The sequence below is a fragment of the Gymnogyps californianus genome, chromosome Z, assembly GCF_018139145.2.
Source record: "Gymnogyps californianus isolate 813 chromosome Z, ASM1813914v2, whole genome shotgun sequence".
Lineage (NCBI taxonomy): Eukaryota > Metazoa > Chordata > Aves > Accipitriformes > Cathartidae > Gymnogyps > Gymnogyps californianus.
The window spans coordinates 66,286,463-66,307,348 of record NC_059500.1 but is presented as its reverse complement, the minus strand read 5'-3'; the positions used below and the strand labels follow the sequence as shown (position 1 = coordinate 66,307,348).

The 20,886-nt window shown below is 40.6% G+C and overlaps 2 protein-coding genes across 2 annotated transcripts in view; both read left to right on the top strand.

Annotated features, from left to right (window-relative positions):
- Positions 1-685: 685 nt before the first annotated feature.
- Positions 686-20,886, top strand: part of ITGA1 (integrin subunit alpha 1) — a 76,796-nt gene continuing 56,595 nt past the window's right edge. Inside the window, exon 1 of the mRNA XM_050913218.1 lies at positions 686-742. Within this exon, the coding sequence (XP_050769175.1) occupies positions 715-742 (28 nt within the window). The 5' untranslated portion in view covers positions 686-714. The remainder of the gene's footprint in view (positions 743-20,886) is intronic.
- Positions 6,462-9,288, top strand: PELO (pelota mRNA surveillance and ribosome rescue factor). Its single transcript, XM_050913219.1, has 2 exons — positions 6,462-7,340; positions 8,519-9,288. The coding sequence occupies exons 1-2, from the start codon at positions 6,615-6,617 to the stop codon at positions 8,948-8,950; spliced, it is 1,158 nt and encodes a 385-aa protein (XP_050769176.1). The 5' UTR covers positions 6,462-6,614; the 3' UTR covers positions 8,951-9,288.

Sequence of the window (20,886 nt, the reverse complement as noted above, 5' to 3'; positions counted from 1 at the left end):
CTGGTGTTTCCTCTACGCAGCAAAGCACAGGAAGACGCAAAGACTCGAGAAAATCGTCCACTGTCTGAAGAGTTACTGCATCCCCAGAGGCGCTGAGAATGGGGAGGGGGTAGCTGGCTTCCTCCTGCAGGCAAATGACCGGCCCTAGAGCGCGTTTTTAAGGGGTGATGTAAGAGAAATTAAACTTGACCAGCCAAACACACCCCCTACCTCAACGATGTGTTTCTCCTGCTGAGAAGGGCGAGAAAGGTGGCCGTGGAGCACGCCAGCTCTCTCCTGCCCTACTGGGAGGGGGGCTGGCCGGCAGGAGACACTTATTAATTATAAGCGGGCAGATGTCCCTTTAAGGTCTGCTGTGCTCTCCGAGGGCTGCAGCCGAAGGCTTGGGGGGGAAGATTTGGCTTTATTTGTACATCTTAGCGCTGGGCTAGCTCTACGGGGAGGTTTCCAAAGCTCAGAGGTCTTTGGGGGGGTGGGTGGGAGGAAAGTTGTGTGCGGGGGGAGGAAGCTAAATTCTTCTTGATGCGAAGAAACAACGTAAAGACTGAATAACAAACAGGAAATGCCTAACTCGGCTGCAAGCCGGGCGGGCGGTGCAGAGCGCTGAACTCCACTCGCAGCGCAGCACCGCCGGGCGCGCCGGCGGCAGGACCGCTCCCGCCACCCCTGCCCTCGGCCCGGGCTCCCGGCCCCCGGGCTCGCAGGAGCCCAGGCATGGCTGCCTCCTACTGGATGCTGACAGGTGAGAAAAGCCCCCTTTCTGTCTTGCTTTGAAGACCCAGGTCCTGCAAGCAGCTCCGCTCCCTGCGGGAGGGGGGTGAAGCTGCCGGGGGCTGGCACCCGAGGGACCGCGTCCCCCCTCCCCGATCCCTCCACCTGCCCCTGCTCTTGCCCCGGGAATGCCCTGCCCGGAGCTGCCCTCCAGCTGGAGCCCCCGAGGGACTTCGGTTTGCTTCTCTCCGGGAACTTTAATCCCTAAACCAATCTTAGAACCCGGGGGGCTGGGGGAAGGCTGCTAGATGAGGATGAATGGGTGAGAAGAAATGCTGTATCTGAATCTGGCTTGGGAAAAGAGGTGCACCTGGCAACTTTTTTTAAATTAGGGTAGCTTTTCTGTTTTCCTCCATTTGGCTTTCAGGTGTTCTGAGTGGTAAAAGGCGAAGTGAGGAAGCGGTTAACTGCACCCAACTAACCTCAGAAAGATGAGTTCATCTGGAGATGGAATATGTAATATTTCCTTTCAGGCTTTCATTCCAGCCAGTAACAATCCCCCTAGCTAGTCAATCTGTAGTAACATTTTGGATCTGAAATCAGGGGAATCCAAGAAGTGGGAAAGAGGCTAAGGCAATGCTGGGATTCATGTGCTTGCAAACTTTGACACTGAGCTCCCCAGCAGCTCTTGCGCTGGCAACTAGCACACAGTGAACCTGAGGCAGTACAGAGGAATAAACCAATTTCATAAGAATCGTCAAAATGCAGGCAGCAGCAAGTGGGGAAAAGGCAAGACCATGGCTTTTCCCTCTTCACTCTGTGCTTATTGTGCAAGAAAGAACAGATACAGGAAAATGTTAAAATCTGAAGGTAGTACTTCAGTGTGCCATATTTAGCCCTTGTTCATAGATGTCTTTATTACTTTTATTACACAGTGATATTCTCCAAAATATGCTTTTGTTTGTGTTCGTGCACAGAAGGCGGCTTTGTAAAGTGGCAACAATTCAGCATGCCACAACTTCCCTTCAGAGTTGCAAAGTTGCCACTGGTACTGCTGACAGATAATTCACCAGTAATGACAAAAAGGTTTATTGTCAGATAGGGAAACATCTCAAGGGTGGGCCCTATCCAGATCTGTCAGGGGCTTACTAGTTTTTGTTGGGGTTTTTTTCTATTTTCAAAAGTTGGTGTGAAATAGAATACACTTAGAAACAAGAGGAGGCATTACAGATACCAGGAATGACATTCAAATTGTGTCAGGTAAATAAGAGAAGTAGTCCTACATAAACAAGTCAAAATGTCATAAAAATAAGGACAAGGAGTTTTAGAATTACAGTAGAATAAAAAATAAATGCAAATTAATTATGTGCTCCTCTTTCTTAAAAAGAACAAAAAAGGCAAATAATCTGGCATGCACTAGCAGACAAAAACAATGTAGAATAAAGGAGGTGCATAGAGGTGTAATTTTGTGTATTTATACAGATTTTTTTTTTTTAATTCAACTTGGTATTGGTGAGGCCTCTGAGAATCTTGAGTACAGGAAGTCTGACAGATGCAGACAAACAGGCAGAAGTGCACAGGGAGGTGACAAGCCTGATAAGGGCTGAGGACAACGATCTATGAAGAAACACTGAATGAGTTAGGCTTGTTTATCTAGAAGAAAGAAAACTAATGGCAAAGCATTGAGCATTTCAAATACATATTTTTACTAAAGTATTATTAGTGAGAATATTCTTCCAAATGTCAATGTTTTGTTTTGTGAGAGCACTCAATCATGACTTTCTATATTGCATATATTGGTTTATAAAGAGATTGATGAATAGTTGGTTCTCCATGTCCAACAAAGGACAAGAGAAAATCAACATAACTCGCTGTGCAAAAAACTTAGGGAATATTCAGAAGAACTTATTACTCTTCAGGTAACGAATTGCTAGAATAGGCCACCAAAAAACCCCACCCCTGCGTAATCTCCTTCACTGAAAATTTTGATGAAGTTGGATAAACACCTGTGAGGGATGGTTGAGGTTTACTTCACCTGGCCTCAGTGTAAGTAGTTTGACTAGGGATCTGCTGAAGTTTTTTCCAGCCCTATGTTTCAACAGAAGAGGAAGGAAGAAATCAATCCAAAGGGTTCCATTACTTTTTAATGCTTCATCACTTAGAATTTTATGCATAGCCTGTTCCCTCCTGGAATTCTCTCCTCATTGGTGATGATCATGTTGTTGGTACTGATTAAGAGTACTCATCTTTGTAACAGAAAGGACCAGTAATCATAAAGACAGAACTGTATGCAGAAAATGAAGTGGTCTCTGTCCAGAGCCTGCAAAGGCAGGACAGACACAGGATAAACAGAAAGCATAAAAAAACCACGCTTTCCCCTGTTTCTCTCTCCATCTTTATCTTGTATCTTCCTTTGCTTTTCCAACAATAATGTCCAATATTTCTCAGCAGATTTCTCCCTATATTTGAGATTCTTTCCCACTAGTTTTTCTTGTCCAGGACTTGAGCGTGTTTGCATGAATTCTAGCTAAAATGGCTATAATATGGGGCAGAGGAGGTTTCCTATGAACATGACCTCTCCTTGTCTAAAATCTGTACACAACCCATCTTCATAAAGCAGCTGATCAAGACTTGAAGATGTAGGGCAGTGTCTCTCAAATGTTTTCAAAATAATAATCTTACAAAAACAGCATGGCTCCAAAATCCCAATGAATATATGCTATCACCATTTTTATATTGTCTTGTACTGTGCTTAAGAAGGTCTGAAAATGGATGCCAAATTGCTGCAATTATTAGTACCTATAAAATTGCTTTTAAAAAGTGATAAATGGCAAGAACTGCCAGGTTCTACACTTAGTCTTAATCTTTTATTAAGACTGGAACAGACCATGTAATTTTGAACTTTTATGTTAAAACTGTATGTAGAGTTAAAAGCATCCACTTGTCTTGGCTCTACTGGATCAGATTCATCTCTCTCCCTGATGTTAGCAAAATTAGTATGAACTTACAAACTTACAGTTATATGGTTCTTAAATTTTTGGAAATGTTGTTTTCTTCTTCTGCTCATTCTTTGACATATTCAAACAAATAACAATACCCAGTACTTACTTTTTACTAGAGTAGGCAAAGCATCATCACTAGTAAATGTTTTCCTTTGTAAGTTGACAATGGTCTTGCTAATTGTGGATACATCATTGAAGTTTACAGTTGCCACTAAATACTTGTGGATCACTGTTCATAACTATAAAATCTCATGATTTTTTGAGACAGGACTTCAGCACATCTCAATGTCTCTTTCTACAACTGTCAATTTGAGTCACTTTGAGTGGCAACTTTGTTTCAAGGTGGTTGTTCTTTGTTTTGGGTTGGTTTTTTTGTTTGTTTGTGGGGGTTTTTTGATGCAGCAAGTCACCTGCTTGCATGAACTGCATGTTTATTTTCTACTGGATGGTACTGGATGCCAACTTGCAAACTTTATCTAAAATATATTGCATCTCCAGGGATGTGAGGCTGCTCGTAAAAATTAGACTGGAACAAACAAGCAGAGAAAAGTTTGTAAATACACAGCAGCAAGAGAATAAAAAATAAAATAAATATTAACGTGGAAGGTAAATATGCACTACAGCTAATTTTTCTTGAAAGAATAGCAAGAGGTCAACCCTTGCAATTTTGTAATTGCAAAGAACGTAAAGAAGAAAATTCACTATAAATTCACCATGCAGCATTGACATAGATAAGTGAAAGGAACTAAAGAAAAGCTGAATGCACACTCTCTGCCTAAACCACAAAACATTAATACAGAATTATGAGTATGTACAAGCCCAAATTAAACAGTTATTTATACATCTGCTTATGTTATATTCCCTTGGGTGGTCCAGCTTCCTTCTGTGAAAATATTCATGCTAACAGAGTTAAGCATGTGTACTCACAGGAAGAGAGTCTGAGGTCTCATAAATAAATCCTATTATGTAATATCTGATAAAATTGTTTTTACATCAGTATCAAGCTTAGAAACAAGGAACACACATTACAGGGCCAGATCTGAGTTCAGCGTCCTGTCACAACAACTGACTAGTGCTACATAATTGAGAAAAATTTATATGTACACCATAATGGGAGATATGGGATGATTTTTGCTCACAATAGCCTTGTATCTCATTAAATCCTTGACTCCAAACCCTTTCCAAGTCAGCAAATGCCATAATCCACAGTGTTTTTTTCAAAAAAAGAAATAACTAAAAGAAACCAGAAACTTCCTTTTAACAATTCTAAATTTGCCACTTTCTCATCTCTAAAAGGACGTCCTCTTGCTTTTTGGTTATCAGACTGAGTGTGTAGACATTCCAAACTTACTGTATCTGCTCCAGTTGCCTGATACACTTATCATGGCACATTAGTTTCTCTACTTTCTCATGTATTTTTTTGTTCTTTTGAATCATTCTTCATACAAGCATTTTTCGTCTTCCCCATTCTTTTCCTTTCCTCATTCTTTCTAAATTTGCAACATTCATTCTCAAATGGAGTTTTCAGTGTCATACACCATTTCAAAATAAGCTGCAGTACTTGCATAGTGGTGTTATCTTTTATTATTTCTGGCTTGTTAAATTTGTCTAGGCTGTGAATTGAGCTGTGTAGTTACTGTTCAGGTCCCTTTTCTGTGCAAATATCATTGAACTAATCTGTGTGTTTTTACAAGGCATACCACTTGCATTTGTCGACATGAAACTTCATTTGAAACGTCCTCTCAAGCTTCTCAGAACTGTCTCAGTCTGACGAGTAGATTCAGGAAGCAGGTCAAGTTTCAGTATAGGCTGAAGTGTAACTTGCAAGTTTAACCAAAAGCTTTTAAGCTGAAGTTCTGTTTAAGAGCGATGTCAAAGTAACAGTTCAGGTTCTGACGTTGCTTGGGGCTGGTTTTTCATTTCACTGCGTGACGGTCGTCTGCCTAGCCGCCTCTTTCACGCACCAGCAGCTGTTAGGTGGTACCGCCTGTCCTCCCCGACTCTGAGGTACCACGGCATTCACTCACCACACCCAGAAAACTGGCTACTTAGCCGTACCTTTCTCATCTCTTTCTCGATCTGCAACCATAACCTTCCACAACTACTTAGTTTTGGGGTTTTGTCTCTGCTCAAACGTGAGGGACTGTGTTAGAAGCCTTCGGAACTCCGAAGCGTCGCTGCAAACAGCTCGAGGGGAAGGACCAGCGCGGGCCCCAACCCCCTCCCGCCTCCCTCACGGAGAGGCTGTAGCGGCGACACGCACCAATTCACAGTCCTCTCCTGCCTCACAGCACACGGGAGCTTGGCGGCTGCCTCCTCGCCCCCCGCCAGAAGGTTTCCCTCCGGAGACCCCCGGGCCTGCGTGGCTCTGGCTGGCGGCACGTTACCCACACCGCGCCTCAGCACACAGCACCCGGCCCCAAACGCCACTGCCGCGCCTAGCACGCCCGCGCATGCGCCGGGTCTTGATGCAGGGGCGGCGGCGCGGAAGCGACCGTGCGCATGCGTGTGGGACGCAGCGGCGAAAAGGCGCAGGGGGAGGCGCGCGTCCAGCCAGCGCCTTTTAGGACGGGCTGGGCGCATGCGCCTTGGGGGCGGCTGGGCGCTACGCATGCGCGGCGAGCAGCCGGCCGTGAGTGCTCGGAGGAGCCGCTGCGCCGCGCCTGAGGTTCACCCCGGGCTTCGCCACGGGCCCGGGGCAGGCCGGTGTTCGGGAAAGGCCGTTCATCGCGGCCGGAGGTAGGCCGGCCGGCCGGCCGGGAGCACGCGGGTCCCGGTGCCTCCCGCTGCCTCCCGCCGTCAGGCCTCCCGCCGCTTGGCCTACCGGGGCAGGCCTGCTGGCCGCTGCTGCCGCGGCTGAGGGGAAGCCGTGGGGTCGCGGCGGCGCAAGGAACCGCCAGGATGAAGCTAGTGAGGAAGGACCTGGAGAAGGATAATGCGGGGCAGGTGACGCTGATCCCCGAGGAGCCCGAGGACATGTGGCACACCTACAATCTGCTGCAGGTGGGTGACAGCCTGCGGGCCTCCACCATCCGGAAGGTGCAGACCGAGTCAGCCACGGGCAGCGTGGGCAGCAACCGCATCCGCACCACCCTCACCCTCTGCGTGGAGGCCATCGACTTTGACTCACAGGCCTGCCAGCTGCGGGTCAAGGGCACTAACATCCAAGAGAATGAGTATGTCAAGATGGGCGCCTACCACACCATCGAGCTGGAGCCCAACCGGCAGTTCACGCTGGCAAAGAAGCAGTGGGACAGCGTGGTGCTGGAGCGCATCGAACAGGCCTGCGACCCAGCCTGGAGCGCCGATGTGGCAGCCGTGGTCATGCAGGAAGGGTTGGCTCACGTCTGCCTGGTTACTCCAAGCATGACGCTTACCCGTGCCAAGGTGGAGGTGAACATCCCCCGCAAACGGAAAGGGAACTGCAGTCAGCACGACCGGGCCCTGGAGAGGTTTTACGAGCAGGTGGTGCAAGCCATCCAGCGGCATATCAACTTTGAGGTGGTGAAGTGTGTACTAGTGGCTAGCCCAGGCTTCGTACGGGAGCAGTTTTGTGACTACATGTTCCAGCAGGCGGTCAAGACTGACAACAAGCTGCTACTGGAGAACAGGTCCAAGTTCCTACAGGTAAGGAGCTAAACAGTCTCCAGAGTAAGTAAAAGACAGACAGCTTAAGAGCTGTCTGTGATAATAGAAGATAATAACAAGGGTGATGGGAACTAATTCTTATTAGAGAAAATAAATTTCTGTCTGAGCATCATAAGGAAATTATGTGTCCCAAACTATAAGGTAGTTATGCAAGATACAGGGATGGTTCCTTGCTAGGATACCTTAATGTGGAGTAGAGAAAGCATTAAATATTTCAAACTCCCTATAAAGGCAAATTTAATCTTCAATTAAGAGTGAAGTACAAGTTGGAAAATAGTTTAACTGTAGTGTTAATCTGTCGTACTGTATAGCATGCATGTTTAATAACAGCTTTCTAAACCTTTTTTTAAAAAACTACCTGGATGTGGTATAGGTTAGTTAATTTTGTTTGGTTTGTACTACATAGCTAAAGGTTATGCAGACCATAGCATTTTTTCTTGTTCCTTAGTCATCTCATTGATTGAGTGGGGTTTTTTGCCTTTCACTGAAATAGGCAAACTCAAAGCCTGAAATAAGTTTTCTTTGTCATAAGGATACTTGTATCATTTTTTAATTGGAGTAGGTTTGTAATCTGTGCTTGCAAAAGGCTGCGGGGGGGGGGGGGAAGCATGTCCCAATACTTAATGGTCACAACATTTAGGAGACACATTGCACCAAGAAGCCTCCTTTTCCGTTTGTAGCAAAGTGATAATAGTAGGTGTGAAAAGTTTTAATGTACTTCACAGCTTTGCAAGCATAGCAGCTATGCAGTTGTGCAAGACTTAATGCTTTTGCACTATATATCTGCAGTCTTAAGAGGTTTTCCTGTTCTTGAATGCTTTAAAAGGGAGGGGCTTAAGTCTTAGTTTCTTAGTAGTTTCAAGTGGCTCTACCTTGGGGACTGTCTGCAACAGCTTGCATATTTAACCCAGTCTTTGAATAAGAGAAACAGCTTTCCTGCAATTCTTAAAATACAGTTTAAGGGATTTGGTATAGGCTTTGGGTTGCAGGAGAGATCCTTTAAGAAAAGAATCATGTAGGTTTCAAGAAAGAGATAACTTCCTTGAATAATTATTAAGATAAATATTATGTATAGTGGAAGCTGTTTGTGATGGGCTAATCAAGAAAATGGTCCTTTTTATTTTAAAAAACCAAACCTTTGACTTTTTTTACTTTAGGTCCACTCTTCCTCGGGACATAAATACGCATTGAAGGAAGCCCTCTGTGACCCAGCTGTAACTAGCCGTCTCTCTGACACTAAGGCAGCTGGTGAGGTCAAAGCCTTAGATGACTTCTATAAAATGCTGCAGCATGAGCCTGACCGGGCTTTTTATGGTCTAAAACATGTGGAGAAGGCCAATGAAGCCATGGCCATCGATACCTTGCTGATCAGTGATGAGCTTTTCCGGCACCAGGATGTGGCTACACGTGCCCGATATGTTAAATTGGTAGATAGCGTACGGGAGAACATGGGCACAGTACGCATTTTCTCCAGCCTTCATGTGTCTGGAGAGCAGCTTGGCCAGCTAACAGGGGTGGCAGCCATCCTGCGCTTTCCTGTTGCTGAGCTCTCTGACCAGGAAGATGAATCTAGCTCTGAAGAGGATTGATAACAGTGACTTCATTCCACAGTTTCTTTTCCAAGTCATGCTGAAATGACATTAAAGGCCCTCCCTTCCTAAATACTGTGTGCAAATGTGCCATGACATGTAATTTAAGTTTTTCATAGTATTTCGTACAGTATATAACTCTGCTCAACACACTAATGGATATCTGTTCTATGGTAATGATTATTGGTATACTGTGCATTGGAGCTGACTGCTTTTGCAAGGGTACACCCTGGACCTCCAGCAGTACAAGATGTACATGTTAAGGCAGACTGGCAGCTTAGTGTTTTGGAATGTGTATGAAAAGATAATAAACTTAAGAGGGAGAAAATTCTGGCAGACTGTCTATTTCTGTTCAAATGCTTGAAAAGAGTGTTGCAAAACAAATGTAAACTTCTTCATGCAAGACCTATCAAAACTGTGCTTGATCTTCTTAGGAACTCACCATTCTTCCTAAGATGTGGCAAAGGAGTGGGTTCAACATCATCTGTTAGGGTTTTTTGTGGTGTTTTGAGCCTAACCACTTAAATATTTCTGTGAAACACTTGAAGCAATCTTTCGGAAACTAGACCCTTTAACCATTTCCTCTCTAGTGGTAGTACATGCAAGACAAATTGTGAAGCTCAGTGCACCCATTTCAGTTATCTTTTTGAATGCTGTTATCTTGGGAGATTGTCCTGAAGGTTAACAAGGTATGATGTATCTTGTCATTGACTGTGTTCTGATAATTGGCATTGGGATTATTTAGCACCCAGTTCTGAGAAGGTATATGAAGAGGCTTACAAAATCAGGACCCTAGTTTCCATGAGAAACTACTTGTTGTCAAAAGATTCAAGTTCATAATCTGGTATTTTTCTATTTGTGTACCTCTTTAAAAACATACATAAGCTGTGATACAGAAGTAAAGATTACAAATTTATAAATTGAACTTCATCTTAAGATAATGACAACTGTAAAAATCAAAATTACTTTTCCAATTATTTGATCTGCTCAAAGAATTGAGAGCCACTATGAGTTTTGTTTCTTCACTGGACAATAAATCTTAGGCTGAGGAAGCAGGAACTGCTTTCAGATTCTGACATACCTGCAAGGGGACTGTTCAATTTAAACCAATGTTTGATGGTGTAGGTTGTGTGTGTAAATAAGCATTCCTTTTTTAAATGTGGTGGGAGGCAGGGAACAGGAGAGACTTGCCAAAAGTAAATTTCATTTAAGAAAGCCACGGAAGACTTCTGAAATAAGGAAAGGAACATAACAATGGAAGATTAAAAATAAATTCACCAGAACTTTTAGTCTGGGTAGAATAATTTTATGAAAAGCATTTTTAATGGTACTCCCATATGTTGATGAGTGCCAGCCCTGTGAAATTTGATATTGTCTATTGCTAGCTGAAACATCAGCCTAAACTCCTTGATAGAAGTACTTTTGAGTTAAAAGCCCTCTCCCCTTTTCCTATCATCCACACAGGCTAAGGAATGCATGAACAGAACTTACATTAGAGCTGTACTTTATTAACACTTTGATTCTTCTCTCACTGAAGACACACAAGCCCATTAAGACAGCTGTTTAGAGTCAGCTTGCACAGATAAACTATGTTATTTGAGCTTTATGTTTTTTGTCTTGGTGATGAGTGCCACAAGTCATAGAATGCTCAGGTAGGCATCCTTCAGCAGTTAGGACTGGTTAAATTAAAATTTCTTTTTTTTTTTTCTTTTAAAAATCTGCCTAAGCTGATTACACACTTTGCCAGCTAGAAAGCACTATATTCCTGCTGTAAAGAACATATGAAACGGGTAGAAGAATCTGGCCTTCAATAAATATTACTTATATGCAGCAAATTATGGCTTTAAACAAGCTGATAATGTCTAAACAAAGTCATTAATTTCTTTAAGATAAGCTGTTATATTGGTATTTCCCTTCTTATAAGTAATGCCAATTTGTTGCAATTGTACACAAATGATACTTACATTCAAAATTGTAGTACACCAGGAAATTCTTAGTTTAATTCTCAGCAAACTGAGAGACAAATCAAACTGTTCCTTGGTTGTGGAATGGTTTGCTATTTTATTAGACCAAATTGATTGCAATTATTCCATTTTAAACAAGAAATTTTGAAGAGTTTTTGCTGTGTACTGTAAGAAGATTACAATGGCAATTCTGCAAGTCTGTGTTTTGTGCTTGTGGTAGTGTATCACCAAGGAAAAGCAGCAGCCATTTTGCTGTTTATTTGGGTTTTTTAAGGTATAACAGCAAACATATGGTAAGAAAGTATGTTCATAGTGATTCTTTGAATTATTTACACTTAAAATTCTGCGCTGACTTTACAATTTATGAGTATTTTTCTTTTTTTAGCTATTGCTATCATGGCATTAAGTCTCTGAAAGAAATACACATCTAGTTGCCCAAAGTATGGAAGGGTGGGATTTATTTTTTTTTTTTGGTAAGCATTTTTGTAGTAGAATAAATATACAATCACTATGTAGACAAATGCATCCTGTTTCAGGAAACAGCTTAAGGGCTTGGTATTGAAAGTAGGCTGTGTTCAGTAGTTGCAGATGCTTGACCTGGCAAAGTTCCAGGGTTGCTAGTATCTTTTACATTTAAAGGAATTTCGAATAGTTGAAAAGTCCATATTGACAAAGATGCTTGCTTAACACAGACCTTGATGTGTGTTATCTGCAGATCAAATGAGTAAGTGCTAGAGCCATGGGAAAATATTTTTTGTGTCTTTTCTTTGGAACTAAACGTATATGAACTAAAAACTGTCCGCAATCTGAAAATTGTTCTGTTGCACCATGAATTATTTAGTAATTTTGAACAGTGTCTCAGTTTAGTTTCTGTTTATGTTCTGACATAATTCTGTGAATTAGTGGCATGGTTTATCTTCCAATTTTTCAGTTTTCAAAATAAATGAATACACATTGTAGGACTTCTAACATTTGTTATGTTTGGTAGGAAGAAAGCTTTAAAAAGTGTCATGAAATCAGGTTGATCCTGAACCCTGCTGTGCTCTTCAAAGATTCAAATAAATTCATTAATTTAGGTCATAAAGCCTCTCTTGCAAACTCATACTTTGGAGAAGGCCTCAGTTTGTTAGTTTTGTCACCTTTGGCATTTAAATCCAGTTGTTATTATATAAATTTTTGTGGTTTTCCAAATAAAGTTTGGTGCAAAACATGAGGTCACCACCAGCAAGAGACCAAAATAATACTACTAGTTATAAAGCAAAATAAAAGATAAATGTTTCAGTAAAACTGTAAAGCATTTAACAGTATTTGACCTAGGGAATTCCTCATGTCCCTCCTCCTGTCTTCACCCTTGTACACTAGATGAGTAACATGATCTTTTGACCACTCCCCGACCACCAGTGTAGTAAGAGCCCATAGCTCTTCAGCTTAATTTGTGATGTAACTAGCATGATGTTTTTAAAGCCATGTAAATGTCTGAAGTAATTTTCATTTGCTACTGTTCTCTCAACGGTTAAGTAGTCCTGAATACTAAAACTACCTTTCTTACCCTTTGAAAATTTCTTAGTTTAACTTCTGAGCTGCTGACCTTGGTTTGCCTTTTTCTGTAAAGGTATATTATAGCTACCTTCTCATTTGACTGATTTATAGCTTGAGCCTCTCTAATTTCTTTCTGGAAGCTGTATTATCCATCCAGAAAATATTCTTAGTTTTATAAAGGCAAAGTGGGGATAAAAGGTGTAATCACGTGCATGTGATCTTTTTTAGTCACCCAGTCCATTCACTTTTCTCTCAGATTTTTGTATCTCTAACTGTTTTTAAAGAAAAGCCTGTTTCATAAAGGAATAGATGTCTAGTTTTGCAGGAAAAAAAATGTTCTCAGACTATTTATGCTGTTGCTTTATCTGAAGCCACATTTGTGCGGTGTGTGGTCTATCACTTCTACAAAAGATCTAAGAAAGCAATTTTTAAAATGTGAAACTGCAGTTAGCACGTCTGCAATTAGGAATCCTTGTTTATAACCCAAAATTGGAATTCCTGCAAGATACATAATAACAAAAAAAAGAAGGAATTACTTCAGAAAACTACTTATTTATGTATGTTTTAGATACGGCAAAACTTCAGACTTGAATTTTTTTCTTGCTCTCTGATATAGCAGTTGCTTTCATCAGTTCCCTTTTTTTTTAACAATAAAGTTATAATGTTTATTTTAGAATGAAGTTCTTAACATGTAGAGCTAGGTGCAACTGAGGTGATTCAGGTTGATGACATATAAAAAAAGTTTCTACTTCTTCAAGCTATGCTAATGATACAGATCTGGGACTCATTCCCTTCCCAGTTCTTGTTCAATATACACCTGCAACTTGTTACAAAGTGAATGATAAAAGTTTTGATGCTGTTAGAACTTAGGATTTCTCAGTTTTTGTTTGATTTAGCAGATGGTGGGAACAGAAGAGAGACGTGGCATTGCAGTAATTATTTTGCAGTATGTTTTTCTCCTATAATGGCCACAACTTGCTTTTAGAGACTGTTGTATTCAGATCTTGTATAGGAAAATAGTATTTTGCAAACTCATTTTTCTGCTAATTTAGAGTTAAGAAAGTGCCTAACCATTTGGGTCTTGTGATTATTGTTGTAATTCTGAATTCAGGCTCTGACATGCGTTGAGCCTGGGCTTTTTCAGCAGTGGAAAGAGTAAACATAGGCTGTGGAGCTTCTTGTGTGACACTTACCCAAAGAATTGCTTAATAAGCGTAATGTTTAGTCCTGCCACATTTTTTATGCTTGACTCAAGTAGGGCATTGACTTTGATTTGAGGATAACTGCTTGCGTGATACAGAGTATAAAGGAAAGAAATGTCTACAGTCTAACAACCAAACTGTAATGCATATCCTCTGTGAACTTCTGAACTTGGGTGTTTTAGAAATGCAGTATAGCTTTTCTGTGAAAAAATTGTCTCCGAAGGTGTCTTAGCCTAAAGTAGAGTGTGAGGAAAAGGTCTCTGAAATCATACTTGTTTATTCTGTTGTCTGAAAATAATTCTTCCTCTTGTCCCACTTGAGGGCTGTACAAGAAACAGAGGGGAGGCTGATATCAGAGCAGCACTTGCTTCCAAGTCAGTGTCTTCTGGGAAGTGCAACATGAAGCAGCAGCTTTCAAGTCCTGCCAGCTCTTGTCAGATTTTGCTATATCAATCTCTAATTTATTGCCCTCTTTTTGGGAAATGCTATGTTCACAGTTAATGTAATTACTGTCATGCTGCTCTAATAATTACTTAGAAGTCAAACTAGAGCTGATCATGAATCCTCTTGACAAAATAGCTGTTCCATTAGAGAATGTTAATTAGTTGAAACCAGTCCTCCTTTTTAGGAATGTACATACCAGACTTGATGGGAAGTTTTTTTTCTGGTCCAAAATGGAATTTCTAATCAAAGCCAAGCCTAGAATAGCCAAGAAAGAGTCTAGGGGTTTAAGGAGTCATATGGGACAGAAGATAGAAAGCTTAAGACCCTTTTCTGTTTCATTGTTAACACTAGGCTAAAGATGCTCCCTTTTCTGTCAGTGTCTTTGGTAAGTACAATTCCACATTGTATAAGCAAATAAATATTTTTATATTTTGACCGAAATAGCTAAACCACAACTGGCTCAGGTATGATATCTCTTGGGATGTGGGAGACAATTTTCAGATTTCTGATCTGAATGGGACAGGAAAGTGATTGAAAGCTGGGACTGTTCCTACCTAAAGTACTCCAGCTCTAGTCTTCACGTTTCAGAAAAAAGCCCTGAGTAGAGTTTCAAAAAGATTTTGGACCTGGTCGTAGCCAAGCAAATCTGCTTTTGAAGACAGGCAGATTATTTCCCATGCAGCCTTAATACAAACCCTTAGACATTTACTTTCCTTAGAACAAATGTTTTTAGCTGACTTTTTACTGAAAGGACTTCAGAACAAAGAAATGAAACACAAAATGTATGTAAAGATACATATGTGTGTGTGTATAAAGATGCAGTATCCTCAAAGGATGTGGTATCTTCATGTAAAAAAAAAAGTTAACTTGACTCTTAGCTTGTAGTTGCTTTGGTAGCTGAAGGAATAACTCAGGATGCAGGCTTGATAGTTATCTTCAGGCCTCAAGATTTGTTTACAGCAGGAGGAATTTGGTAGCAAGTGCTACATTTAGGATATCTGATGGTTGTTGAATGCTCATGAACGTCTCCTTCAACCGTTTCTGAAGCTCTGAAAGCTGCAGCAGGTTTTGCTGAAGAGAATTGCCTTTTCTTTGACCTGCAGTGTTCAGCTTGGTGACTTCAAGTGTTTAATACTGGCATAGCTATTTTAGTTCACGTGTGAGAGAAATTAATTAATTGCATTTGTTTATCTTACCAGAATAGTTGCCATAAGACCACTTCCACTCCCTTTGGTGAAGAGAACTGTTTTATCCCATATAATTTATTCCTCTCCTGAGTGGAAATTGCTGTTCTGCAATAGGGTGGCTAAGAGAAGCTGAAATAGACTTTCTTCAGATATGGTGCTGGGAGAACATCAGCTGTCTGCCAGGACAGCCGTGCCTCCTGGGGCAGTGGCTGCCCTTGCTGCAAGGCTGTACCTAGGAGCTGCTGGGACAGTGGTGGTGAGAGGCAGAAAAGGAGCAGCTGCCTCATGAGGGAGCTTTTCCAAGTTCCAGAGCCATGAGGAAAGACAAAAAGCTATGGTTCAATGGAAAACATAAGATGCTGTGTTGGGCACGCAACTTCTTCCCCAAAGAGAGCCGCAGTGGATGTTTAAAGTATCTGTACTCACTTCTAACAACTCATCCTCAGTTGAGTGTAAGATGCCAGCTGATGTGATTAAGTTTGTGTTCGAGGGAGAGGAGCCTTGAGCCTGAGGGTGAGACTTGAAATTGAGATACTGAGACCTTGCGAATCCTGTCACTGTGGAGTAACTAATTTCTGACAAGCCTGCTACACAAGTGTCACACGTGGAGTCATTGCTGTATCTGAGGCTTGTGAAAGACTCTCTCCGTTTTCCTTTCATACCTGTCTGAAAGCCACCTTCTTTTTCCAAAGTAGTATGTAGTGCTTTGTGAAACGAACACCTCAATGTGTTGCGTTGGCAATCAGCGTGATAAGCAAAGGAAAAACTTCTAGTCAGATATTAAAAAAAACCCAAAACACAACAGAAGCTGACTGAAATAAACCTTCCAGAGTTTTGAGGGCATGCTTAGTGAGAAGAAACAGTAAGAGAAGGCCAGAAAAAAAATGTTAAAAGGTTTGTTGGGTTTTTTTAACAGTGTTTCAGGTTGTTTCAACTAAAGCATTGTTTTTTAAGATAACCAGACTAGTAAGTCAAGTCAGTTAAATGGCAAATTTTTAGACTTTTTCTCTTGAAAGCCTCAGAAATCAGTTATTAAGACTCTATTAATACACAGTCAAGTATTGTGATCTTGGTAAACAACAGATTTTTGATTGCTTAAGCAATTGCAAGCCGTCTGCATATCTTTTATGGAAGTCTACTTGCATGGTCCTGTGCATTTTTGTTATGAGACAAAAGTCCTATTAAGTGTTCAGAAAGAATGAAATTAATGTTGACAGTTAATGCTGACAACTGTGAGTCTAACCTTTCCTAATTTTGAAGACTTGTCTTTCTAGCCTAAATAGGTTATATAAATTTACGATAGCCTTCTTTTTTCAGGGGAGAGTATTGAAATTGTCACTGAAAAATGTTTAGGGCTTTAGGCAGTAGTATTTTGAAATTGAAGTTTCCACTTTTACTTCTAGAACACTTTTAAAACTACTTTGTTCCCTAGCTTAAGCACTTTTATTTTGACATAAGAACTGGCAAGAAATAAATGTATGTTGGAGAGCAGAAAGTTCCTACTACTGGAAAAATGAGAAGCTGGAACAGCCTTCCAGTCAGAAAAATCAGAGCAAAAGGTCACTTTTATATGGAATTTGTTTACCCTGAAAAATATGATGTAGTTGCCAGCAATAGATAGGAATCAATCCAGTGATCCTGTACCCTATGCTCTGAACAGAAGCAGAGCGCTTGCTGTTGTTATTTTAGCAGAGCATTGTGTTGCCCCGTTTATATCAGTCCAATTCTTAGCGCATATGTTCACACCACATCTCAACAGATGCACCAGATTGCACCACAATACTGACCTTGTGTCAGACAGGCATTAGCAGTCTAGGCTGACAATGCAAAGATGCGTAGATTAGGTACCCGATACAGTTTTAATTAGTACTTTCCTTTCGATCTCTGCCGGTTTGATGTCCTCCAGGAGCTTTAAAGATCTATTAAAAATAATTTTTGAGTGTTTGATTTGTAAACAGGCATCAGACTCAAGTCACTGATGATTAAATGTGTTTCCTTTAGAAAGTATGTTTTCTCCAACAATTCTGAAGCAAGCGGCTGTGAGTTGTTCCTCCGTGCATATTGGCACAGCTTAGAAAATTCTGTTTCAGACAGAAGCAACTGCAGGATCCAAAGAGCTATAGACCAAAGAAGAATAAAAAGAAAGCACAGCATCAGCACTGCTGTACTGCCTTGTAGCTGGGCTGGAAGGAAAAGCTGGAAGTGATCCAGTGCCACTCTGCTGCTGAAACTGTAGTTCAGGTGGTACTTGCATAAAGCTGATATTAAATCTATGATAAGGTAGCACATATTTGCAAAAGGAGTATTGTAGGACATAAGGTGGTGGCACAAGGCTCTTTTGTGCCTTTTTAGGAGGTCCTTTTTTAACACTCACAGCTCCTGTTGACTTCAGAAGACTGAGTCACTCTTAAATAACACCAAAATTGACGTTAGCTTTGCAAACATCAATGTAGCCTGGACAAGTGGCATCTACACAAGAAAATAAAATTTCCTGACTGTTAAGCTTCCGTGGTACTTTTGTGAAGTTGATGCAGATGTTTGAAATAAAGAGTAACAGGTTCTTTATGGAAGTCCTGGTAACACCACAATATTTTCTGAATAGGCCTGGGCCGGACAGATACCTTAAAATCACGGGTATACTTCATGTGCTGTGGGTGGGAAGTGTAAGTTATTAGCGCCAGTAATTCATGTAGAAAGCTCTATCTTAAACTGCATCTAAAAAACAGGATGTTTTTCTACCTCTAGAGTTCAGCTTTAATTTTGGGGGGGGAAACAAACCTTCCTCTTATAATCTCTTCACGGCTAGTTCCAAATTTCCCTGAATTGTTTATTGACCAGTAAAAAAGAACATTTGCAGTAAAAAGACCTGGGATTAATTCTGTAGTGCTTTCAACTGGTTTACCAGTAAAATTCCTACACCAACAGTACAGCAAAAGAGGTGCTTATGCTCTTACTGGTACTTTAGTGTCTTAGTCTTTAAAAATTAGTAGATATGATTGATTATGCATATTATTATGCTAAAGTTTTCAGTATGTTGCTATTCAATATTGATAATTCATGGTGATATACTGGCTTTTGGAGAATTTATTAACTTTTTAATTGAAAAAAAAAAGTATTTTCACTATAAAAATATACCACATAAAAGAAGAATATTAAATCCCCATAAACTTTTACTGCAATTTTTAAAATTACTTTGTTTCCCAAACTGCACTGTGAATGACAATGGTAGGGGCACCGATCTTGATCATATTCCACTTCAAACATGTCACGCATGATTATTTCAGGGAATAAGTTTCTAACATACACTAGAGGGCTATCTTTCGTTCTCATTTCAGCTGAACAATACTGGCGTGAAGTTGGCATTTTGGCTTTATCTGTTTTTCTGATGATCTCAGGTGAACACTGTGTGCCACTTCTTGACTTACTGGTACATGACTCCATTTACAGCAAGTTCGGTTTTATCTATTGCTTGTAAATTATGTTCACCTCACAGGTAGGCCTGAAAGTAGCTACTAACATATAAAACGGCGAGCCTGTGAAAGTCCTTGTGATTGTCTTAGACCATAACAAGAGTAAAGCTGCTTAAATAAAGTAAATAAATATGCATAGCAGCAGTCTATTAATTGCCTAGTGCAATACCAGTTGTTCTTGGGTTTTTGTCCAAATGAACAAACCTTTGTATTGCTGATCTTCAGTTTTTCTTAGGTTGCAGTGTCTTTTGTGATGTGTATGTGGTGGTGTTTTTTGTAGCCTTTTCTAGATTAGGCAGCTATTTTATGGTTGTTTATGTTCACAGAAAATTGGATTTAATGACCACTGTGGTCATTTGCAGTCCAATATTTTTGTCTGCTCGGATTTCTCAGTTAAAAATGTAAAATGTGTGTTATCACGGAGCCATATTCTTTAAACTGTCCAGTGCAAGAAAAGGTTTCTTATCACGGTTAACAATTCATAGGTAGAGACAAGAAAGGAAACAGACTGCTGAGGATTATCTTCTCTTTTAGCAGTGAGCAGTTGTAAGTTTCAAACCAGAAAAGCTCTGTATGTCTTGGTAGAGAGCTGATACCGTGATTACCCATGCTGGTGCGTGCTTGAGACAGGCTCAAGATTTTGCTAGTGAGCAGGTCAGAGCTGATCTGTGCAAACAGGCAGTGCCTGCTACCCTGTGCTCTTGCAGGACTGAGCTGGCATTCCCTGCGGGCATTTCGCTGCTGTGCAGTTGGGGATGAAAAGGCACTTCCATCTGACCTTGTAGGGAGAGAGTGCTAGCATCTGGGGACCATTCATGGTGGAATTCCAGCATTTCAACAAATATGTGACTTATTTTCCATTACTGTGTGTAGCAATCTCAATTGTATCAACTGTATCAACTATATTCTCACTGTAGTCATTTTTCTGGTTACTGATAGGAGAAAAAGTTTAAAAAAACATCTTGAACAATATTATTGATAATACGATTGATTCATTGCAAAGAATTAACATATGCAATAGGAAAGAGGAGTTGTTTGGATGATGGTTCATTTTTTTCAGTCTAAGCTCAATGTCAAGCATTTTTTAAACCTTTCAAAATTCGCTTTTGGCAACAGCAGGTTTCATCCCTTACTCTCCAATTCTGCTCTCAGAAAACTGCAAGTATGATTATTTAAATACAAAAAAATTGGTTTAAACTTTACTAGGATACTTACGTTTGTAAAAGTGTTTTCTATCTTAGACTGTTGTAGCATCTCCCTGTGCAAATGGAGTTCAGTTTTGTAAATATCCTTTGGATTTACATTTTGCTGGAACCTGTTAGCTTTATATAACGAATTTGTCTGAAAAATAATGTAAGTCTTTGTACTAAGAAGCAGTTTAAAGTTTAAGGGTTTTCAAGTCCCTGTTGAAGTGGGGGAGTACATGTGTAAACAGGGAAACTTGGAATTCTTTTTTATGTAGCCATGACATAAGAAGCTGGAGCAACATAGTGATTCCCTCTTACTCTACCAGAAGATGACTCAGATAAAGAAAATGAATGTTCTGTTGTGTTCCAATGAAAATTATAGATGCTGTATTATCAGAAATAATAGGAAAGGTGTTCTCTATACAACTTGACTATAGTTTTCAAGTTGATTTTTTTTTTTAATTTTAATAGACACATCTAAGATTTAATTCTGAAGTGTGTCCATCCCCTCTTGGCTCTGGAGTTTTTGCTTGGTCAAGCTCTCTGCTTGCTTTCGGGTTTTTTTTCCCCCCAAATCACTGCATAGCAGAGTTGCACGGGACCAAAGAAAAAGAGAGGTATTCATAAGCTTCCGTCTTTTCCCTTCCACTGCACTTATTACAGTTTCTTGGATCACAGCTGAATGGATATTGATGCATTTTATAGACATAAAATATGAGCTATTGGCTTTTAGCATGCATGTTGACTGCATATGTTTTTGCTGTACTATATAAAAACTGGCTTGGATTTCAGTTCTGTGGTGCTCTGGCTAGCTGGGTGTGAGAGGGTCGTATCAGGATATTTGCACTTCCTTTTGGAGGATTTCTTCTCTTCCTGAAGCCTTGAGTGATTCAGCTGAGAGCAAGCCAATGATTACGCTCAGCATAAGGCGATGAAAGACAGG

Excerpts from the sequence above, each read along its gene's own strand:
- PELO (XM_050913219.1), top strand. The coding sequence starts at position 6,615 with ATGAAGCTAGTGAGGAAGGACCTGGAGAAGGATAATGCGGGGCAGGTG. Across the intron at positions 7,341-8,518 it reads ACAGGTCCAAGTTCCTACAG|GTCCACTCTTCCTCGGGACA; the intron begins GTAAGGAGCTAA and ends TTTTTACTTTAG.